At 40.3% G+C, this 22,656-nt stretch overlaps 1 protein-coding gene across 4 annotated transcripts; it reads right to left on the minus strand.

Annotated features, from left to right (window-relative positions):
• Positions 1-46: 46 nt before the first annotated feature.
• SMARCE1 (SWI/SNF related, matrix associated, actin dependent regulator of chromatin, subfamily e, member 1) lies at positions 47-22,018 on the minus strand. Of its 4 annotated transcripts, none has more exons than XM_061391735.1 (11): positions 21,529-22,018; positions 19,272-19,323; positions 19,052-19,095; positions 16,025-16,129; positions 11,062-11,142; positions 9,749-9,880; positions 9,311-9,482; positions 3,995-4,167; positions 3,364-3,465; positions 2,516-2,738; positions 47-320 (listed from the first exon to the last, which is right to left on the minus strand). In XM_061391735.1, the coding sequence occupies exons 2-11, from the start codon at positions 19,276-19,278 to the stop codon at positions 112-114; spliced, it is 1,248 nt and encodes a 415-aa protein (XP_061247719.1). In that variant the 5' UTR covers positions 19,279-19,323; positions 21,529-22,018; the 3' UTR covers positions 47-111. The 4 variants fall into 4 exon arrangements, with proteins under 4 accessions (XP_061247719.1, XP_061247720.1, XP_061247722.1 ...); XM_061391736.1 differs by having other exon boundaries at positions 2,528-2,738; positions 21,529-21,938; XM_061391738.1 differs by lacking the exon at positions 16,025-16,129 and having other exon boundaries at positions 2,528-2,738; positions 21,529-21,627.
• Between the last annotated feature and the right edge of the window lie 638 nt (positions 22,019-22,656).

Raw genomic sequence — 22,656 nt, forward strand, 5'->3', positions numbered from 1 at the left:
GTGATATGGACAAGAACAATATTAATACACAAACCACATAACACCATTAAAACTCAAAAAACATTTTTTCATTTAAAAAAGTTACTTAGAACACATAGAACAAGGCAGCATTCATTCCTTTTTCTCGCCCGCGGGTGCGGGGTCTGTCGGCGGCTCCTCCACGGCGGCGCTGTTGCTCTCTGAGCCAGTGTTGCTGTCGCTGGTGCCTTCCTCTGCCAGACTGTCCACCCCTTCCTGCCCACTCTCCTTGTCCTCAGGAGTAGACGTGCCTTCTTCACCATTCTGTTGGCTTTCTGTCGTATCTTCAAGGTGTGTCTCCTCTGTAATCACACATTTGTCACTGTTAGTTCCCAGACAAAAACGTACTCTTCTGTGCTGACAGTCCAGAGCTGCAGCATCCAATGATAAGGTAGTCGCTCAGTACAACTGAATACACATACCAAGCCCTGAGACGGGCTAGTGTGACCAAGGAACTTTCAGCATGTTTAAAACAAATTGGAATTTGGAAAAAAAAAAAAATCTACTTTTTAACTGTAAATTTTGAATCTAAATACAAATCAAGTATTTCTGCTGAAAATTTAGCTTCCAAATTTCAATGTGCTTTAAGTCTAAAGTGCACACTGGTGTTTGAAGAGTTATGAAAATTAATTTCATTTAAATTTCATTAAAAGGAGTCGGTAGCAGAACATTTCTAATTACACAGGGACATATTTCTTTGGACAATGCTGTGTGAAGTACTTGGATTTAATGAGTGAGAAAGCAGGTAAGGAAATGGTATAAGACTGATAAAGTATTTTGTTATAAGTCATGGTAGGCTGTTTTCTGTTATTGCTCCAATAGTCTGAAATGATTTTCTTCAGTTTTTTTTTTTTTTCTTCAGCTAGGAAGATAAAAATTTGAGTAAAGACCTATGGTGGTGGTGTTTTAGTCACTAAGTTGTGTCTGACTCTCTGTGACCCCATGTACTGCAGTCTGCCAGTCTCTTCTGTCCAGAGGACTTCTCAGGCAAGAATACTGGAATGGGTTGCCATTTCCTTCTCCAGGGCATCTTCCTGACCCAGCAATCGAACCCAGGTCTCCTGCTTGGCAGGAGGATTCTTTACCACTGAGCCACCTGGGAAGCCCAAATACCCTCTCCTGCAGGCGTACTCTATTCACAGATGACAGAACAGCGGCAGGGGACTGAGCACTGTCCCAGCTGCCGAGGGAGTGAAGGAACCATGCTGTCATTCTCATGCTCTGGCTTTAACCACAAAACGTGTTCATGCTCCAAATTTGTTAAGATAAAAAACACGTTCACACAAAACAGAAAAAGATTCAGATAATTAAACTTAAAATCTGACTATCTGAAATGTTAATATGCTGATACATTCTGTAGAAATATCTGGTAAAGATAGCTAGCATATTCCACTTCATGTTTTCCAGATGTCAAATCAGAAGCTGTCAGCAGAGCACCCAGGGTGACTCTGGGCCCTCTCAGCCCTTGTAATGACAGTCCAGGGAGCTTTTGGTTGTGTTTCCCATACTTCAGCTCAGTTCTGTTTACTATCCAGCGCACTGGGCAGGGTCAAAACAGCGTGCAGGGCGATCCCAAGATTTCAACCAATAATTGATTTAATCAGTACTTCACGTAAGCTTTACATGTTATTGTTTGCCTTGAGGCATGCTTTTAGTCAGGAAAATCAGTAGAACTGGAAGTATGAATTTTTCTAGGATGGAATCAATAAATACTTTCTGTAAAGACTAGATAGAAAATTTTCAGGTTTTTTGAGTCAGGCTGTCTCAGTTGCAACTACTCAACTACACTGCTGGAGCCCCAAGGCAGCCACAGATAATGTGTAAACAAATGGTTCCAATAAAACTTTATTTATAAAAATAGGTGGCAGGCAGGATTTGGCCTGCAGGTTTTATTTGCCCAACTCTGTTCTAGGACACCAAAGAGGACTGATCTTAAGGGCAAGGACCACATGCTGTTTAAACAATTTTAGCAATAAAGGTTAAAACACTGAGTGCCAATACCATGTCAAAGCCAGTAATGATGATTTTATGTACATCTGCTTCTTTATCCTTGGGAACTCAATTTCAAGAGGTGGGTGCTAGAATATTTACAAAGGAGGAAACTGAAATTAACTTACCTAGACTGAAGGTCACAGTGCTAGCATGGGGTGAAACAGTACCCAGATCTGTGGGCCCTCCAGGCCAGCACCCTTAACCATTAAACCACTACATTCAGTACTTTATATCCCAAGTCAGGGAATGATATGACTCAATCTGGGCAAATACCCAAGACCTCAAACAGCCAGACTAAAGGCAACACATCACTGCTATTTTGTACCAATACCAACACTTTAAGTGAATCTATTATAAGAGATTAAGATTTGGGAAGAAAGAATGCGCATGTAATATGGAGAATAATTCAAGAGGCAAGATTAACAGTACCTCCAGAAAGCACTGAGAAAGGAAAGTCAGAATTAAAGACAGCTGTAAAAGCCCTCAACATTTACTCTGTAATCACCTGGCAGGCTACCTGTCTCCATCGGCATGCTCTCGTCCTCCTTCTTGTCTTCGGTCTTGCTTGCTGCTGGCTCCTCCTCAGGGATGATACTGCTCTGGCTGCGCTCGGCTTGCTCTGCTGCCTCTTTTTCCCTTTCCTCCTGCCTTTTTCGAGCCTGCTCCTCAGCTTGTGCAATTTCAGCCGCAATTTTTTCCATATCCACTTCTACTTTCAAACCACACAACTAGTAGTCAGAAAACAAAACACTCTCTTAGTCATGTTCTTTTCTTACAATCTCTGAATCAGAGAAGTTATTTCACAAGTGGGTTTTCATGGCTAAGAACTATATTCATATATACGGCAGGAAAAAAACCAAGCTCCTGTGTCTACAGGAAGGCTGCCCTAGCAGCCATGTAGTACCAAGTGTTACGAATAGTTGGTGAAGCAACGCTGAAAGCACTGGCTTATGCTCAAAGCTTCTATTTTATATTTCAGGCTGCCAAACACTATGTTTACTTGTTTTCATGTGAAGTGCAAACTGTGAGCTACAGCTAATGAAGACATTTGATGAATAAGTTGCAATGAAAATAATTCACAAGTGTATGAGAGTTTAAAATATCAGAGGGTTCTAGAGTCTCAGGCCTAGTTCACTGAACGTGTATACTATACAATGTTTCAAACCTATTGCAACGTTGCCAGAAAATGGAAATTATTTTATAAAGTAAAGATCTTACCAGCTACAGCAAAGTTAACCCTGTTTCAAAGTGAATGACACTACATAAAAACACTATTTTGGAAAAAAGAATGAAAAAAAAAAAAAAGAATCTATACACAGCGATACAAGTATAGTTAACACATTAAATCCATACCCTTTTAAGCTCATTGTTAAATGAGTCTGTGCTTTCCAGGAATTTCCTCTTCTTTTCTTGGTGTCGCTCCTCTATTTGAAGAAGTTCAGCTTCTAATTTTCGCTGTAAAAGATAAGATCAGGTTTTGTTATTTACTATTAAATTATCTTCTCTAAAGCTAATGTCAAACACAGAAAATATGTCTCTTTTTTTTAATGGTCCACACTTTTTCACAGTGTGATAAGTGTTTTGCTTTTTTAATTTAACTTATTATATAATGTGCTAAAATTTAAAAAATGTAAAAAGGCAGCACAGAGAGAATGACTCATTAACAAGAGTAAGTTAGACAATACTGTCAGCTCTCAGCAATGTTTTGGAAGAAAAATATTTAGTATGCTAGTAAAAGTTGATAGGATGTCTCAAAATTCTTAACAAATACACTTTCTGTCAAAAGGCTCCCTGTTACAGTTTTAATGACAAACTTACTAAATCTCTGGGAAGGGTCTACTCCCTCCAGCCTCTTCCCTGAATCAGGAACAGGTTAGGTTGGACATAAATATTTAACAGGCACACTCATGCATGGTATACAATCAGGGCACCGAGCACCTACGGCACAGGCCCATCTTACTGTAACAAGTGTTTCTGTCTTTACCTGATGAACCATCAAGGACTGGACCTGTCGTTTAAGAACCTGCATTCTAGCTGTCGTGACAACTGACCGAACGTCTGGCACCACACTCTCGCTAAGGATTTCACTGATGAGGCGGTGGTTTCTCTGGAAACGGGCGGTGGCTGTATGCTTCATTGAAAAGCCATCATCATAATCTGGAATAAACAACATGATCTGGAAATCAGGTCGCCAACTGCCATCATCAGGAGAGTGTAACAATGTTAACACTTAGTTACCACGGAGCCATGGTCCTCACTGGTCTAATAAGTGGGTTTAAAGGGCATCAAAGGAGCACCAGGGCAGTCACTTGATAAAAACCATACACAGGATACAATGTGTTCACCGGCCAAGACGTTGGTTTTGCTCACAAAATCTTTTAAGTGAGGATGTGCATCTGATATTTGGCCGGAACTCAAATGAGATACAACTAAGTGTCTCTGGCCCGGAAATCAACACGAAGGCTGCACGTGCTGGCAGTACAGACTCTGCCAAGCACCTCACTCTGGATAGTAATTCAAAGCTCTTACAACTGATGCTGCACAGGAACTTTCTGGTGTCTCTGTCACTACAGCACTTCAAAGTAAGGAAAACGCCCACTGCAGAAAAGACATCACCTCTAGTAACAGCAGTTTCCCAGATGGGCATATACATATTTTATCAGATTAAAATAACACTAAGGCCTTAAAAAATGTTTAGTTCTAAATTTCACTTTGAATTTTTATCAATTTATACATGTATACATTTGTTATCAGTGTATAAAGGTATCACACATTATTTCTATTCACTCAAGTTCATATACATTTAGTATGGGTCTAGTTTACAAGCCTATTTTTAGTAGCTATTACCTTTGCTCTTACACTATTACACTTTGCCTAAGTGGGTCTTAGGAAGCACCACTACGAACAAAGCTAGTGGAGGTGATGGAATTCCAGTTGAGCTAGTTCAAATCCTCAAAGATGATGCTGTGAAAGTGCTGCACTCAATATGCCAGCAAATTTGGAAAACTCAGCAGTGGCCACAGGACTGGAAAAGGTCAGTTTTCATTCCAATCCCAAAGAAAGGCAATGCCAAAGAATGCTCAAACTACCGCACAATTGCACTCATCTCACATGCTAGTAAAGTAATGCCCCAAATTCTCCAAGCCAGGCTTCAGCAATATGTGAACCATGAACGTCCAGAGGTTCAAGCTGGTTTTAGGAAAGGCAGAGGAACCAGAGATCAAATTGCCAACATCTGTTGGATCATCAAAAAAGCAAGAGAGTTCCAGAAAAACATCTATTTCTGCTTTATGACTATGCCAAAGCCTTTGACTGTGTGGATCACAACAAACTGTGGAAAATTCTGAAAGAGATGGGAATGCCAGACCACCTTACCTGCCTCCTGAGAAATCTGTATGTGCAAGTCAAGAAGCAACAGTTAGAACCAGCCATGAAACAACAGACTGGTTCCAAATAGGAAAAGGAGTATGTCAAGGCTGTATATTGTCACCCTGCTTATTTAACTTATATGCAGAGTACATCATGAGAAATGCTGGGCTGGATGAAGCACAAGCTGGAATCAAGATTGCCAGGAGAAATATCAATAACCTCAGATATGCAGATGACACCACCCTTATGGCAGAAAGCAAAGAAGAACTAAGGAGCCTCTTGATGAAAAGTGAAAGAGGAGAGTGAAAAAGTTGGCTTAAAACTCAACATTTAGAAAACGAAGATCATGGCATCCGGTCCCATCATTTCATGGCAAATAGATGGGGAAATGTGGCAACAGCGGCAGACGTCATTTTTTGGGGCTCCAAAATCACTGCAGATGGTGACTGCAGCCATGAAATTAAAGACGCTTACTCCTTGGAAGAAAAGTTATGACCAATCTAGACAGCATATTCGGAGAAGGCAATGGCACCCCACTCCAGTACTCTTGCCTGGAAAATCCCATGGATGGAGAAGCCTGGTAGGCTGCAGTCCATGGGGTCGCTAAGAGTCAGACACGACTGAGCGACTTCACTTTCACTTTTCACTTTCATGCATTGGAGAAGGAAATGGCAACCCACTCCAGTGTTCTTGCCTGGAGAATCCCAGGGAAGGGGGAGCCTGGGGGGCTGCCGTCCATGGAGTCACACAGAGTCGGACATGACTGAACTGACTTAGCAGCAGCAGACAGCATATTAAAAAGCAGAGATGTTACTTTGCCAACAAAGGTCTGTCTAGTCAAGGCTATGGTTTTTCCAGTAGTCATGTATGGATGTGAGAGCTGGACTATAAAGAAAGCTGAGCAATGAAGAACTGATGCTTTTGAACTGTGGTGTTGGGGAAGACTCTTGAGAGTCTCTTGGACTCTCTTTGATCTCTCAAGGAGATCAAACCAGTCTATCCTAAAGGAAATCAGTCCTGAATATTCATTGGAAGGACTGATGTTGAAGCTGAAACTCCAATACTTTGGCCACCTGATGCGAAGAACTGACTCACTGGAAAAGACCCTGATGCTGGGAAAGATTGAAGGTGGGAGGAGAAGGGGATGACAGAGGATGAGATGGGTGGATGGGATCACCTACTCAATGGACATGAGTTTGAGTAAACTCCAGGATTTAGTGATGGACAGGGAGGCCTGGCATGCTGCAGTCCACGGGGTCACAAAGAGTTGGACACAACTGAGTGACTGAACTGAACTGAACCTTTGCTCTTATCACTACCAGTTTTTGACATATCTGCTAACAACATGTGCTATTATTTGTTAATATTTTTATTTAAATCAACTAACTTTTAAAATTACTGGAACAAAAGCTACCATTAAAAAATTCTGTGACTTTTTTTACTTCTTAAGGGAAAGTTTTTCATATTCACACTTAGGATTATGTACATTTGTGCTAAGTTATCCATCTAGGTTTCCTTTTTATTACTGTTCTTCTTTCATATGTCCCCAGTGTTGATCACTGGTAAATAAAGTCTTAGCAATATGGGCTTGTCTTTCCTTTTTTAAAAAATGTATTATTTTTTGGCCATGCTGAACAGCACGTGGGATCTTAGTTCCCTGAACAGAGCTCGAACTCACACCCCTTGCATCGGGAGGGCACAGACTTAACCAAGGAAGTCTGCACCTGTCTTTCCTTGCACTTGAGTTGGCTGATTCATTTCTGGGTAAGGGGAATGTAGGTTTGCTGCTGCTAAGTCGCTTCAGTCGTGTTTGACTCTGTGCGACCCCACAGACGGCAGCCCATCAGGCTCCCCCGTCCCTGGGATTCTCCAGGCAAGAATATTGGAGTGGGTTGCCATTTCCTTCTCCAATGCATGAAAGTGAAGTGAAAGTGATGTCGCTCAGTCCTGCCTGACTCTTAGCGACCCCATGGACTGCAGCCCACCAGGCTCCTCCATCCATAGGATTTTCCAGGCAAGAGTACTGGAGTGGGGTGCCACTGCCTTCTCCGAGGGTAGGTTTATATTTTCTAATTCACCAGGTATTTACTTTATCTCATGAATATTTTCTTTCTAAAAAAAAGAAAGCCTTCACTACCTTGTGAGGATAACCGCCTATGTCCTGTAGGCTTGCAGGTCTCTGTTAGAGTGAGCAGCTGCTGTACTTGTGGACCTTCTGCCTTCCTCTTGGTTTTATGTACATTTCCACCCCCAAGTCTTCCTCTTTCTACTCTGTTCTGAGGGATAAAGTCCAAAGTCTAAAGTCATCCTTATCCTGGCATCTTAATTGTTACTGTCCTTTCTTACTGCCAGCTCTAGTTCTAATACCCTATTTTCAACTTAAAACACATAATGGGCAGAAGCTGAGAAACAGAGAAGGGTTCTCTTTTCAAGACTATTCCTTAGTGACTCTCTTTCAGTCCCTGTCCATGTTCATGCTGTTTGTCGCTTCACCTAGTGAAAACTTCATCTGATTCCTACTTATGGCTTCTACGTTGCAAGTCTTTGTTCCCACTTATTACTGACCTCCCATCCTTCCAATTATTTGTAAACTGGATCTCGTCGATTTGTTTAGTTCTGTGCTTTTTTCTTGCATTAATCATTCAATCTGAGCAATTAAGAGTTTGCACGTGCTTGTGTGTCTGAGGCACTGCTGACTCTGCTTAATATGCTTTATTGTCTCTACTCCCTATTCTAGTCTCTATGTTTATTAGATTTGTATTTATGAGGATATTTGTCAATATTCCAGTCCTTTCTTTTAAAAACTCATTTTTGGTTTTCTCTCCAAGTATTTAAGTTTATTCATGTCTTTAGGTGGTATTAGTGCTTCTTTTCCTAAAGGTCTCTTCTTTAAGGCCCTATAAGCTTCTTCTTTGTTATTACTACTTTAAAATGGGATCTTAAATTATTTTCCTAATGTTTCTGTTGCTTGCAGCTAGAGCTTCCAACCTCTTCCACATCACAGCAGCACATGAGGAAAATGGTTTGTATAGCATGCGTGCTATGTGGATGAGTATACTCATAGCTGGAGGTGGCTAGCTCTGAAGCTCCTTGCAGCCTCAGACCCCGCCTGGCTGCAGAGAAGCAGAAGTGCACAAGCACACCTGCAAACTCTTCGTGGGAGGCCAATTAGGAAGCTCTGCTCCACGTGCACGTGTGTGTGTGTAACACTTGTAGGTGTGCACCCTCGCAGGGCTTCTTAGGTGGCTCAGTGGTAAAGAACCTGCCTGCCACGCAGAGACGTGGGTTTGATCCCTGGGTCAGGAAGATCCCCTGGAGGAAATGGCAACCCACTCCAGTATTCTTGCCTGGGAAATCCCACGGACAGAGTCTGGCGGGCTACAGTCCATGGGGTTGCAAAAGATCCAACGTGACTTGGCGACTAAGCAGTAAAGCACCCTTGTAAGTTTGGTGACTGAGCAATAAAGCATCCTTGTAAGTATCATTATCAGTTGTACTTATAAATTCTAGTTGGATTTCTGAATTAACTAGAGCTCAAAATGTCTCTTCCCACTCATTAACTTTCTCACTTAAGAGCCTTTAACTCAGCTGATTTAAGGAACCAATAACAATAACCTGAAGGCATTTAACTTTTAAAAGCAGCTGACGTAAAATTCTGATTATAACTAAAAAAACCTTTCATGCATTCTGAGTACAAAGATTTTGATAAACAATAGGTAGTTTTTGCTATTGTCTGCACTAAAAAGGGTATTTCTTTTTCTTTGGGAAATTTACACACAAATCTTAATCAAAATAATTATTTAAAATATTGAAATGGCACTGAAATTGTGCTGTTTTCCATTTCGGATAGGAAACAAAACTTCAACTTAAAGAGATTTCTCCTATTTTAATTCTCAGAGAAAGCATAAACAAAGCCCCACTTTTTTTTTACCATCTGGGTCTTCAGCAGGCTGAATGCTCATGTAAGGTTCTCCTTTCTCCATGCGAGACTGTCTCTGTCGACTTTCTTCCTCTAAAGCAGCTTCTGCACGACTTTTTGCATTTATGTAAGCAAGGTACGCGGGGGAATTATGGTAGGCCTTCATAGATTCATTGTATTCTATCTGAAATTCAAATGTTTCTCTGTTTTAGAATTAATATTTTGCAGGTTATAATGAATACTTACATTATCTCATTTGAACATCAAAAGACAGGATAACTATCTCCTTCTTACAGACAAGGACTCTGAAATCTATAGAGAAATTGAGTGACTTGACCCAGGCAGATGAAGCCTCAGCTGTCTGATTAGATTGTATGTTTCTTTTATAAGTAACAACAAAGTGTTTACGAACTTTACCTGGTACCTGTCCCACCGTAGTTCCCATCCTACCTTTTCTGCTTCGTATTCGTTTAAATATTCTTGTTTTTCTTCATCAGTGAGATCTCGCCACATGCCACCAATAATCTTGCCAATCTCCCACAACTTTAGGTCAGGGTTGGAAGCCTTTACTTGGTCCCAGACCTTGAAAAGGAAACAGTTCAGATTTTAGTATTGATGCCTAAAAATACAGACTTTTACAAATACTTTTTAATATAGAAACCTTTACTTTAATCGTCAATAAAGGCACAAGGAATAGTACCAAAACCCATGTCCCAATCAGCCTGCTGCAACAATTATCAAAGGCCCGCTGGGTTACTTTAAGGCAGATTTCAGAGACCTCCAAACACTACAGACACTTATGATGAGATGACTCTACACAGTCTGTCTTTCTAAAAATTCACAAGTTTAGAAGGAATGAGGTTACTGTGCGTAATACAACATAACATATTGTCAAATTACACATATAGTAATTATGACCAAAAATTTCAAAATTTCTAAGTAGTGGTGAAATAGGTAAATGCTCATCTTTAATAAAGATATCAGCTATACTTGTTATTTTGAGAGTAATGGAGGTTCATCATCTGTTCCACCCACCAAAAAAAAAAAATTCAAGAAAAGTATGAAGAAAATAAAAGTACCATAAGTTGATTGTTTAGAGATAACCATTGTCTTCTAGGCTTTTTTAAAAAAATTCAAACTAACATGTATTTCCTATTATTTTTATAAAAATAAGATACCAGTACTTGTAGTCTTGCATTCCTTTTTTTCACCTGTTTCTCGTCATTAAATATTCTCCAAAAGACTACACAATGTTGGCTACACAACTTTAAGTATTTAAACTGTTTATTGTATACACATATATATTATTGTTATTTTGGGGTTATGCTGGGTCTTCACTGCTGTGCAGACTCTTTCTAGTTGCACTGAGAGGGGGTACTTTCTAGCTGCAGCGCGCGGGCTTCTCGTTGTGGTGGCTTCTCCCGTTGTGGAGCACAGGCTCCAGGCACGTGTGCTTCCGCAGTTGCTGCTCGGTGGCATGTGGGATCTTTCCGGACCAGGGCTCGAACCCTTGTCCCCTGCCCTGGTAGGCAGATTCTCAACCACTGGAACACAAGGGAAGCCCTTAACTGTTTATTAAATCATTTTCTTGTTGGATTTTAGTTCTGGAATTTTGAAATCATAACTAATATCTTTAACAACTGCAATCCTGTATCCTCTCCTCTGACTATACACAAAACGGCCAGCTAAGTCCATTGAACCTTGATGTAAAGCAAAGAGCAAAGACTGTAGTCCTCATTCCTTTCTGGCTCCAGGGCACCTACCTTTCTGCTGTACCTCATGTAGGGCATCAGCGGCTTATCTGGTGGCTTTGGGGGTTTTGGAATCGTGATACCAGAGGACGCCTAGAAAAGAGTTAAATACATTCATTACTCAATTGCTAGAAGTTCACCAGCAAACTGAAAAGAGAGTCCCTTTAAAAATTCTAATGCGCCTTTCTTCTACTCGTCCATGGATACAAGATTCCTATATTTTCTCCACTGAAAATAGCTATCACTGCAAATTCAGAAACGTTCACATCAAAAGAAAATAAAGAAAATGACTTTAAGCACAGAGCTTTTTAATATGTTACTTAGCAGTTTATTGCCACTGCTTTGACAACCTGGCTGTAAGAACAAATAAAATATTACACAATTATCCATACAGCAAAAATATATGGTTATACATCAGATGTCCCACATTTAGGACATTACCTGGCATCCTTTTATTTTGCTTAATTTACCATTACATATACAGTCAACACTTGATTATCTCACCAGAAGCTGAACCCGATCAGCACTTACCACATCTCACACTGCCTACCGGGGACTATTTACTATTTGTACCATCTCAGGAACACGTTTCCACATGAACACCTGCCACCACCACAAAACCTACTCCCTAGATTCAAAAATGAAAAACAAACGAACAAAAAACCTTCTTACTCCTTTGTTATCACTAGAGATTTTATTTTTCTTTTACCCATATCTAGTTTTTGTTTTAAATAAAGGAGATTAGGAAGTGTGCACTGAAGTCATGTCTTTTTTGTACTCCTAGTCACAGCAGAGGAGTGAACAAGTTTACCAGGAACAGAGAAATGATAGAAACAGGGCCTGATTAAGTTATTTTGAGACCATATGTTAAGAAACTCCACTTAATTTTTTAAAAATGCTGATTTTTGTGGGGGAAGACAGAGAAAAAAGAAATGGGAAACAGAAGGTGAGGAGACTGAAAAATAGTTTAAAAAGGTAAAGATGAAAGTGGGCGAGAGAAGGCAAAAGGGCAAGAAATAGAGGAGATGAGCTCTTTCTAAAGGCTAAGTCCAGGCAGGAGACCAGGCAGCCCGTGGGCACCCCCCACACCTCCAGTACAGGAAAGCTGCTTCTGAACCTACTCACATCTCTGCACACCCTGCTGCATTTGCTCAAGGGCCCAGCATCAAATCATGGCTGAATTACATTTGTTTCCCCCACATTTCTGGAAGACTCCTGATATTGATTTTCCTGCCAGGCTGGGAAGGAAGAAGGCTTCCTTCTAATTATCAAAAGATAGGAATCAACAAATCTTTACAAGAAAACTAAGGTGACACTTTGCTCCCTTGCCCTTATGTGTTCTTGTGGTAAAACCAGAGGGAACCCCCCCCCGCAATTCTCAGCTGAGACCCCAAGTCTAACCTTATTTTTCATCCAAGGGCTCAGGGAAGAGTGTGCCTGTACCCCTTCCACCACTTTCAAACAATGTTTCTTCTTCCTACGAGGAGGGTCTCCCTCCAGCCCTATATACTTGTCAGTAACTCTGCTTCTTCATACATGAACTTATAAGAAAGCATTTCATCTCTGCAGCAGTATTCCTCTCTCTCCACATCGCCCACGTATTCTTACCACACAGGATGCTGATGCCTGTGTAGACAAACCCTGCTTTTAGCCAGCAGTGGTCAGCAGGGTGAAATGAGACATGGGGGATGGAAGCTGTCAACAGCGGCGGTACGAATAGCCAACAGGAGATCTGTCTTAGGGCTGTAGGAGTTTTCTGGTGGGTGGGTGTGGATTTCTACAAAGCTAACCTTCTGTCATGAGTTCAGAGCAAGAAACACACAAAAGTCTGATTCTTCATATATAAAGTTACTAGAAAGCACTTCCAACTCGCAGCCAACACAAACCTTCAGAATTTCATGAAGTGGGTTCTAAATGAATTAAAACACTAAAAACAAATTACAATAATATTTGCTCCTTGATATTTTTCAAAGAGCTGCATTTTATAACAATGAATTTGCTTCTTTTTTTTCTCCCAAAGGAAGGTACCTGGATTGTCTGCATGTTGAGGTCATATTTTCATTACACTGACCAGTCAGTTTACAAATACAAACAGAACTAAACCAAAACAATAACAACAAAGTTAAATTCTAGCTGGTTTTCATGACATTAAAGGTTAATATCACTCAACAGTCTTAATTCATTAACCATCTCAAACGGACATCTTTCTAAAATGACTCAAACATTACTTTTCCCCCCACCAAAAAAAAAGCAGTTTGCACTGTACATAATTATAACCACTGCTTTGCTATAATCCCCTGGCTTGAGGTAAGAAAAACTGTCGGTTCCTTTATTAAATGACCTGATAGTTATGATTTTGGAAGGCATGTCTCCTTTTTCAGCTGTTTCCTTCCTTGCTGCTGTCAGGAAACCTACCTCCAGCAGCAAGTGTCCCCCTCTCCAAATGGCAATGAGTCGGGAGAAGACAACTAATTATGCCAGTTAAAACTGCTTACAACAGAGGAAGGTCCCCTGTGAATAATAAAGTCTATGGTTTTGTGAAATTTTGGCTACTTGAGAGATTTGTGTTATTTCTTCCCAATTTTCAGCTGCTTCTCTGGTAAGATCTTACCCAAGGTTTTCTTCTGGGATGAAATTCCCATTAAAGCACAGAAATGAACTGTTCTTAACATTCTGTCTCAATCTGTTTTCACATAGGTACTTAAGAGAATGTTAATCAGCATCTGATGAAGAACTGACCAGAAGTGAATTCCACTTCATAGTTACCATAAGCACTCCAAAAGGTTTCAACATGCTTATACACATAAAGTGTTTATTGTCTGAAAACTCTTCAAGTTTACTGAAGTCATCGGGAAAACCACATGTTCGTAGATCCTATGGGAAGCTACTCCACAGGGTGTCATCAAATCATTCCTTCAAATCAACGACTTAAGGTAATTTGCGGACAATAATACCAGAGAAGCTCTGCCACAAAGTAACACATAAATGGGGTCATATTAAAATAACACTTTTATAAAGGTCAAAATCAGATCTATTGAGTCCTAACAGAGCTTAAATTGGATATACAGACAAAAAGAAAAAGGTAGTTTAAAATTTTAGGCATAATTTTTGTAAAGAATGATTACCTGAGAGGTCACTAAAAGTTGAAGGATTAACACAGGCTAAAAGCCTCCACATTTCCTAGTCCCTTCAGTTCAAGTCTACATAGCACCTGGATTACACTTCAATATGGTGTTGAGAGGACAATAATACAAATAAAACAACTATAAAGAACCAGAACATCAACATTTCCATGTCCAACAGCCTTCCCATACTAATCTACCCTAAAGCTAGTGCTTACTCCAAATACTGGGTTCCAACGTCCCCAGGAAGGAATGGGGAGAAACAGATAACTGCCCAAGGCCCTGAGACAGCAACTGTACTTTCCTATTCCTGGTATGTCTCCACTGAATGATACGGCTTTATTAACAAAGGATTCCCAGCTACATCCTGGTTGAGAATGAAATGCCTACAGAAAATAAAATACAAATTATTCTAATATTACCGTTACCACCATTACTTTTCCATCAACATAGATAATCAAGAGCTGACTGTATAGAGCTATTAAAATGTAATCATTCTTTTGATTATTACCCATGAATAATTTTCTGTATTAACATAAACAATCCAAAATTGATTCTGCCCCTTAATTAAATTAAAATGTTCTTTATCATTTGATAACTTTGCCACCCATTACACTTGTCAAACAACACATTCAGGCCAGGGAAAAACAAGTACCGATGCACATAAAAACTGTATGCATTGTAAAATGCATACATACACACACTTTGTCAGAATTCTTTTCAGATACCATGAAATATGCATGGCACATACAACTTGATATGCTTATGAAGTACAAATTATGCAGAAACAATGAAATATTTAGACAAACAAAACCTATCAAGCTAAGCAATATGCTTACCAAGATAGACATATAGTTTGGTAGTTACAAGCTTTCTGCTCTAGCTTGACTACAGGGTGAGAGGGCTTTTTTGAAGTCACACTAAATGAATTATTTTTGAATACAGCAAACAAAAATCAGGTATTAAAAAGTTTACAGCCATTCTGGGTTGTATAAATTCTTACCAATATCACATTCCAATGTATGTAGGCATTTGGCTTTTGGATTTATTTATCTATTTTTGGTAAATCATTTTTATAGTTATTTGTTTTTTGGGTACCTTAAATTTCCTTAAATGAAGTTAAAGATAATTTTAAAATAAAAAGTCTGAAGTTAAAAAAAAAAGTTTGAAGCACATCATCCAATTTTGGTATCTCAGGCTGATTATTTAAGTGAAACATCTAAGTTTCAGAAATCATATCCTTTACCCTCTGAACTATAAATGTACTTCTGGTTGTAAATATGTATAGTCTGGTAACTCAAATTAATTTCCTTCAGCTTTCATGCTGCAATTCTTTGAATTGGCACAAGTATCTTTTTAACTAGAAAGAAACGAATCTCAGTTACGTCAACTGTTAAATCCAAAAGACAAATAATTGTGTGCAGCAGTTCAAACTGGTAGGATAGCCCAAAAAGGCCACGTCTATAAGCCCAGTCTCTATTAAGAAAATAGTTATTGAACCTAATGCCAAATACCTTAAATCAAAGATACTCTTCGCCTCAAAAAGGACATCTTAACCATAGGAAATCCTAGGTTTGTCTACATAGAGTACTAGCATTAAGTGCCCAAGGCTTTATCTCTACCAATCACCAAACAGAATGGATTCTCCTTCTCTTCTATATACATATCCAGATCTCACTATTTTTTTTTGTTTTTCAGTATAAGATTGTACAATGAATATTTAAAATAATCTGAAAGCCAGGTTAAATTTTTTTTTAAATGGCTGTGCTGATGATTCAAAAGGACCTAAACCTGAAGGCATTTCTGGTCAATTCCAGTTGTTTGCTGGATGCTGTAAGAGTTGATTCTCCTACCGTGACCCGGCTGTTGGTGCCCGGGTTCCCTCCCAGCCTGTAGTTGTTGTAGGCGAGATGACTGTATGGATTGTATCCCACAAACCCTGGTGTGCTGGGCATTTGCTGATGGAAACAAATGAGACAAAAACACGAATGAGAAATGAGCTCAAACGAGGAAAACACAGAAATGAAAAATGATCTGCATATGGCATGCAAAAGCAACCTGAATTTAAACAAGCAATGATGTGTTGTAATTGTTCTTTTTTTTCATTGAAAAACCAGTCTGCAAGTGGTTTTTGTTTTTTTTTGTCTCTTTCTGTCTCTTTGCAGGGGCCAGTGGTGTTTGTATGTGTGAATGCGTGTTTGTCTTTCAGGATAAGCAATACACTTAAGTGTCTCAAACATTCAGGATCACTTTATGGTCAATATATGAAATAACAACTTAGCGATATATGTCTGAGATTAAAGCTTGAAATGTGATAAACTGGGAGTCTGAAAACACTTTACATGCAAAACAAAACATGATTTATTTGACAGTCATGTGAATGCCACCAATGCACTTATCTACCAAAAACAAAAACAAGAAATGGATTGCTTCCAAAGACAGCTTTAAATCATTTTATATAGTGTGAGAAATGAGAAGAGATTCAAATCAGGAAGCCAGAAGTCATCAATAGAAAAAAACATATGTGGGATTCAATGGATGTCACATACATGATTTCAAAACAAAGACTTGTAAGAAATGCATGGATTTCATTCTGGGGGTACTGTCTGATCTTTTTAACCCAGTCATTTTAAAGGCTTTCTCTTCCATCTCTTCTTTGATCCATCTTCCACAGGTCAATCACGAACAATTTCTGCATTTAGTTTTAATGTGAACTACTTCTCTAGTAGACAGACTTGAACTTTTTTTCCTCATCTGATTTCCTGATAGCCCTAGCTCTTTCCAACCACAATTGCTTGTTGGAGCAACAGAATTTTCAGCTTTTGTAAATTATGTGTTGATGTGATCACAAATGGGCTCTTACATAGCAGTGCCCTTCGTGGTTAATAAAATGACATCCAATGTTCATGAGAATCAGAATATAGTGCATAAAAAGGATGTAGCAAAGAGAGACCAAAAGTAAAGTATTCGACCTAATGAAATTCAATCAAAACAAGTGACAGTAATTTCATTTTAACATGCAATTAATACCAATGCTGAATTGGATAATGTAAAATAAACAACACATCCCAACTAAGCTGTAGCTATTATCAACACAATTTTCTAAAACATGCCACTGCACATATCCTTAGTGTCCAAAAAAGAGATATTCAAGCAGATCAATCATTGGATATTCTTTACAAGAGAACAAGTGATCAATTTCTAGTCTATGTAGTTATAGAAGACGCAAATCAAGCATATATAAGTAGGCAAAACACAGATGAAGTATCAAAGGCACAAAAGAAGTGTATATTACTTGGAGTGGTGGTACATTTGGGTGGTAGTGGTGGGTGGAGGTGGTGGTGGTGGTGATGGTGGTGGAAGAAGAAATGGAAATAAAATAAAGGAGGATAACTCATTTAATATCCATTCTGTTGGATGTACTAACCCCTAGTCTTCTGTATATTATGTGTAATGTAAAATTATAATGGTACAGAAGTATGATTAAAGAAAGGTAAAAATATCCCTTTCTACATTTAAGAAATCATAGGGTTGGTTTCTGAGCTATTTCTATCATCTCAAAAAAATTAATGTCTTCAAGATAATATACGCTGTTAGAGGCAGTATTTGCGTCAAAATGACACCTTCAAAGACTGCATACGCAATGATAATCACTGTTCAATATTATGAGGCAATAATGTAAGAAAATTAAGTAAGGGAACTTAAAAAAAAATTCAAACTAAAACACTGCAATTATACCATTTCCAAAAATGAAGTACATGGTTAGCTCTTTGAGGTCAGGAATCTCAATTGCTCAACTCCACCTGTATAGCCACTAGCAGAGTGCCAAGGAGATGGAAGTAAGAAATGTTCTTTAAGAAAGGAAATAAACCGAACACAGGACTTTACGATCTACTGGAAGTAACTTTAGAAACTGTACGTTATATAAAGTTGAGATGTGATATAGTATTCCTTTTTAAAAGCATCTTACTAAGGAAAAACAAATTGTTGATAAACTGAAACATACAGCAGAAGGTTAGTAAATAAAAGTTTATCTAGTGGAGAAAACAAAGTTATACAAGGCCCTAATTAGTAAGCTAGCCTGAAATTTAGGGGTAGGGAGAATGGAAGGAGGGCTAACAGCTTTAGTTAACTTCTTTTGTAGGATATGGTCAATGTTAACAGTGTTTTTTGTTTTTAAATAAAAAAATAACAAGGAGTCCATTTCAGCAAGGCTTGAAGAGTTACTGTTAAATCTGTTTTGTGGACTGGGCAATTATTTTACATGCTGACCAAGGTGGGCCAGAGCTTGCCTGGTGAAAAAAACTAGTTCACTATTATTTATACACTTTGAAACATATCAAGTCTCAATCCAATAAAATATTATTTATGGCATAAAACTCAATAGCAGGATCTGACCCACAGATAATGAAATCCTTACTTGAACAGCTTGAAAATAAAGATTTACAATAAGGTAGTATAGAACTGGAAGCTTTATTGTTTGATTTAATGTGAAAATTATATACAGATAGGAAGAGAAAAATGTAACCAATTGAAGGTTAGGTTTAAAAACAATAAATGCCAGAATGAGCATTTTTTTCATATTAGCTTTCAAGAATCTTAATAGAGATGAACAAGAAAAGTGTTAAACTTGCCACTTATTTCTAATTAAAAGAAGAACTGAGCATAGGAGGTTGGCATTTCAGTAGTATGTTTCTTTAAATGTTGGGGTTGGTTCAAGGTAAGATGCAGAGTTATTTTATTTAGTAGGAAGTGCTGTTTTTTAGCTGAATTTTTCATCCTGTTGCTGTGATGACTGAGTGACTGTCACTGGAAGACATCTGGGTTTTTGTATCAAGGCCAGACTCGGCTATTACATTAACAAGAAAATTAAAACTTACTGTTGCAGGAGCTGGGGTGGGAGGTGGGGCATAAGATGGTCTTTCTGTTTGAAAGAAAATAAATAACTTCTTGTAAACAACTGAGATATAATACTATGCAACAAAACTACCAATGGTCCTGTTTTGAAGAAAAAAAAATGAGAGTATTTTGGAATTCCCATTTGCTAGGGCATTCGTCTCTTATTAATATAGATTGATAAATATAAAAAATGAAACTTACTTGACATTTTGGAAGATTAAGTTCTCAGTTCCTTAAGAATGAATCTGAGACACTAAAATAAAAAAAAGGAAAAAAAAAAGAAAAATAAAGATAATCAAAACTCAGCAAGCATAAGAGAATGTTTTTCTAAAGAATAGGGTAGTTTGATATTTCTTTGTAAAATTACATTATCTTCTAGTAATCAAGCCTTTAAATATTTTCCTAGTTCTTTAGGTCACTTAGTTGATCAGAATTAAATGACTATGAGAGGGGATATTAAAAGTAAAATTAGACATGTACTTGCAAGCTTTTTTGTTTTGTTTTTTTGATTCTGAGCCACCTCTTGTATGGAAAACGTCTCGCTGATGCCATGTAAACGTTTAGTCAAACTGGTAAAAACAGAGTGACCAAAGAATATGATGTATTATTGGGGCCTACCTCAACAAGGCCTACCAGACACCGACAGCTCCCTGATCAGCCACAGCCCTGCCTTCCTTTTAAGATAACTTCTTTCTAGTAAAACAGCATTTTACTCCTGAAGGCAGTGGAAAAGGTAACTGGTGTGACAATAAACTTCACATTCTCTTATAGTGGTAAAGGGAGCTTCCCTGGTGGCTCAGCGGTAAAAGAACCCGCCTGCCAATGCAGAAGACCTGAGTTCAGTCCCTGGGTTGGGAAGATCCCCTGGAGAAGGAAATGGGAACCCACTCCAGTATTCTCGCCTGGGGAATCCCATGGAGAGAGGAGCCTGGTAGCCTATAGTCCATGGGGTCACAAGAGTCAGACACAACTGAGCGACTAAAAAACAACAACATAATGGTAAATAGCTTCATAACCGCTGGGAATAAATTTCCAGAGTCTACTGGAAAAAACTCTTATTGATCTTCCTTAGCTCAACTCAAAATACATCTCCTCAATGGAGATTTCTGGACATATCTGTACAAAATTAAATGTTTCCTCATGTGTACTCCAATTTACACAGATCAGTGATATCATATTACACCTGCTAAATGGGGGCTGAATGGCGACAGGGACCAGCTAATTCATTATTGCTGTCCCAGTACCTAGCTCAATTCTTACCAACTTCAGTCCTAGTAACACTAGCTCAGGACATGACCACACACACATGAACTTGTTCCTTACCTCACTATACACTACACACAGTGTGTACAAAGAGACGAACATTCATTTTCATAAAAAAGGCAAATAACTTCTATGACTACTAGAGTGTTTTCATCCAACATTATGAGAAACAAAACGTGATTTTTTTTTTGCTCCTGTTTTGTATTTTAAGGGCATTTCTGGAGCATTATGAGTAAGAGGCCTGGTGTGGAAAGGAAGAAATCATTTATTTTCTCAATGGCCCAACCTGGGTCTCCATTCTCTCCTTAAGGTACAGGCAGGAAACCAGTCTGGTGCAGATTTCCTTCCTGCTCAAGCTTGGGTGGGCTGTCAACATCCAGTAGGCCTTGCTGCGGGGGGCCCTGATAATAACTGCCACAAGCTCCCAGGTGTGTCACATTTTATTGTTAATACTTTAAAATTACTGATCTCTTTTGCTATACCATAAATTTCAAGAGTGATCTCGTACATTTGTCCACCACTGTATGCATCTCCGGTGCCTGGCATAAAATCCTGGAGAAGTTATTTGGTGAATACCTTATACGGGACAGGTTTACTACTTTAACACCATCTGGTTTAACAGTCACACTACCAACGAGATGTGTACTGCTATTGCCATTTTACAGAGGGAAAAAAGGAGTCTCGTTCAGTGTAAGTAACTTGACTCAAGACACAGAGTCAGGAAGTGTCCGAGATGGGTTTCAAACCCAGGCCAAACTGTTGCCGAGCTTTCGCTTTTCACTCCAAGCCACACCGTGAGTCCTCAGATAGCTGCCTGGACAAGGGGAATCCACCTTCCTGGGGTTGAGGACCACGGGCTTAGCTTGCCCCAAGGGCTTCCTCTGAGATCGATTCGTTTAGGTTTGATGTGAAGGTGCACTTTGCCCGCTACTCTACTGAAGAGGAGCATGCAGAAGCGCTTTGACCACTTCCGCGGGGTTAGTGGAAGGGGCACTTCTGGCCGCCCAAGAGGAGCCCCAGACGGGACTCTCTCCCCACCCTCGCTCCGCTAGGCCTCAAAGAGGCCGCAACCGGCCCCCGGCCCTGGTCCCGCGGCCAAGTCTGAATCCCAGCAACCCTCAGCAACCCCAGCCAAGCCGGGACCCCACGCCTCTCCACCCTCCCGACCCAGTCGGGCCCAGTCGGAAACACTCACCCGCGGGCAGAAAAAGCGCCCGCAGCTCCGGCCTCGCTTCCCTTTGTCCCGCGCACGCCCCGCCCCTCGCGTCCCGAGCTTCCGCGCTCGCACTTTCAACACTCTCCTTAATTCCTTTCCGGGCCCCAACCGACTCTCTTCAGAAAAATAAACGTTCTATTGGGGACGCGGTGGTGTTTAGTACAGTCAAGGATTTTTTCCAGGCTCCATACGTTCCTCAAAACTCCCCGAATGTCAGTACTTTGCCAGCCGGGCGCCGATTCGTCACTCCGGAGAGGGAGGAGGGGGCCCGACCGAGGGTAGGCCCGGACCGCGCGGCCCCCAAGGAGCCGGAGCGGGGACGGGTGACGCGGCGGGAGGTGCGAGGCTGAGCCGAGGGGAGGTGGGAGCTCGGCCTCAGCTTCCCCGCGCGGGGCCGGAAGGCGGCGGGAAGCGCGCCCAGTCGTGAGTCCCGGAACCACTGTGGCCGCGCGACCCGCGCACCACCCCGGCCGGACTCAGGCCGCGCACGCCCCGCGTCTCTGCCCCCTAGAGTTTCTGTTTTTTTTTTTCCTTCCGGTCTTTTTCTTTCCTCTTTCTCTGGGAGCTGGAGTGTATATACTTTAGCAAGCCGAGGATGGAGACGTGGAGAGCCGGGTTTACAGTTTCCGTCCTCCTGCGCGCCTCCCAGGGCTTCCTGCCTTAACCGCGGGCAAAAGTTTTGGCGAAAGCAGCACAGATCCTTCCAGTAGTTCCCAAGCGCAAGGCTGGTGTAATTGTCACAGGTTTCTGAGCCAAGGCCCGGAGATGTAAATCTCCTTGCCCCAGGTTATGTGTCCCAGGCAGCGCCGGGCAAGGGGTCTATGTCCCAAAGCGCCTTGGCTTATTCGGTTTCCTCTGCCAGGAACGACAGTTCTTCACTTTTGGGCTTAAACTCATCTGTCCTTCCGGATCCAGCTCAAATTCTGTCTCTGATGCCCTCCGGGAACTCCCCGCCTCACGCGCCCCTCCTCCCCCCGAATTTCTTCTTTTGAACGCCCAAGATTCTTTGATAACTATTATGGCCTTTACCTAATACCTTGTATCAGATAGTGTTTGTTATTTTCAGTACTCTATGAGAGCCTTGAAAGCAAAAGTTCAGCCGTCTGC

Source organism: Bos javanicus, chromosome 19 (assembly GCF_032452875.1).
Source record: "Bos javanicus breed banteng chromosome 19, ARS-OSU_banteng_1.0, whole genome shotgun sequence".
NCBI classification, from domain to species: Eukaryota; Metazoa; Chordata; class Mammalia; order Artiodactyla; family Bovidae; genus Bos; species Bos javanicus.

What these genes read in the sequence shown, in the direction of transcription:
- SMARCE1 (XM_061391735.1), bottom strand. An exon ending in ACATGAGGTACAGCAGAAAG is followed by an intron (nt 9,881 to 11,061) that starts GTAGGTGCCCTG and finishes TTCCTTTTCAAG; the next exon opens with GTCTGGGACCAAGTAAAGGC. An exon ending in ACGAATACGAAGCAGAAAAG is followed by an intron (nt 9,483 to 9,748) that starts GTAGGATGGGAA and finishes TTTGAATTTCAG; the next exon opens with ATAGAATACAATGAATCTAT.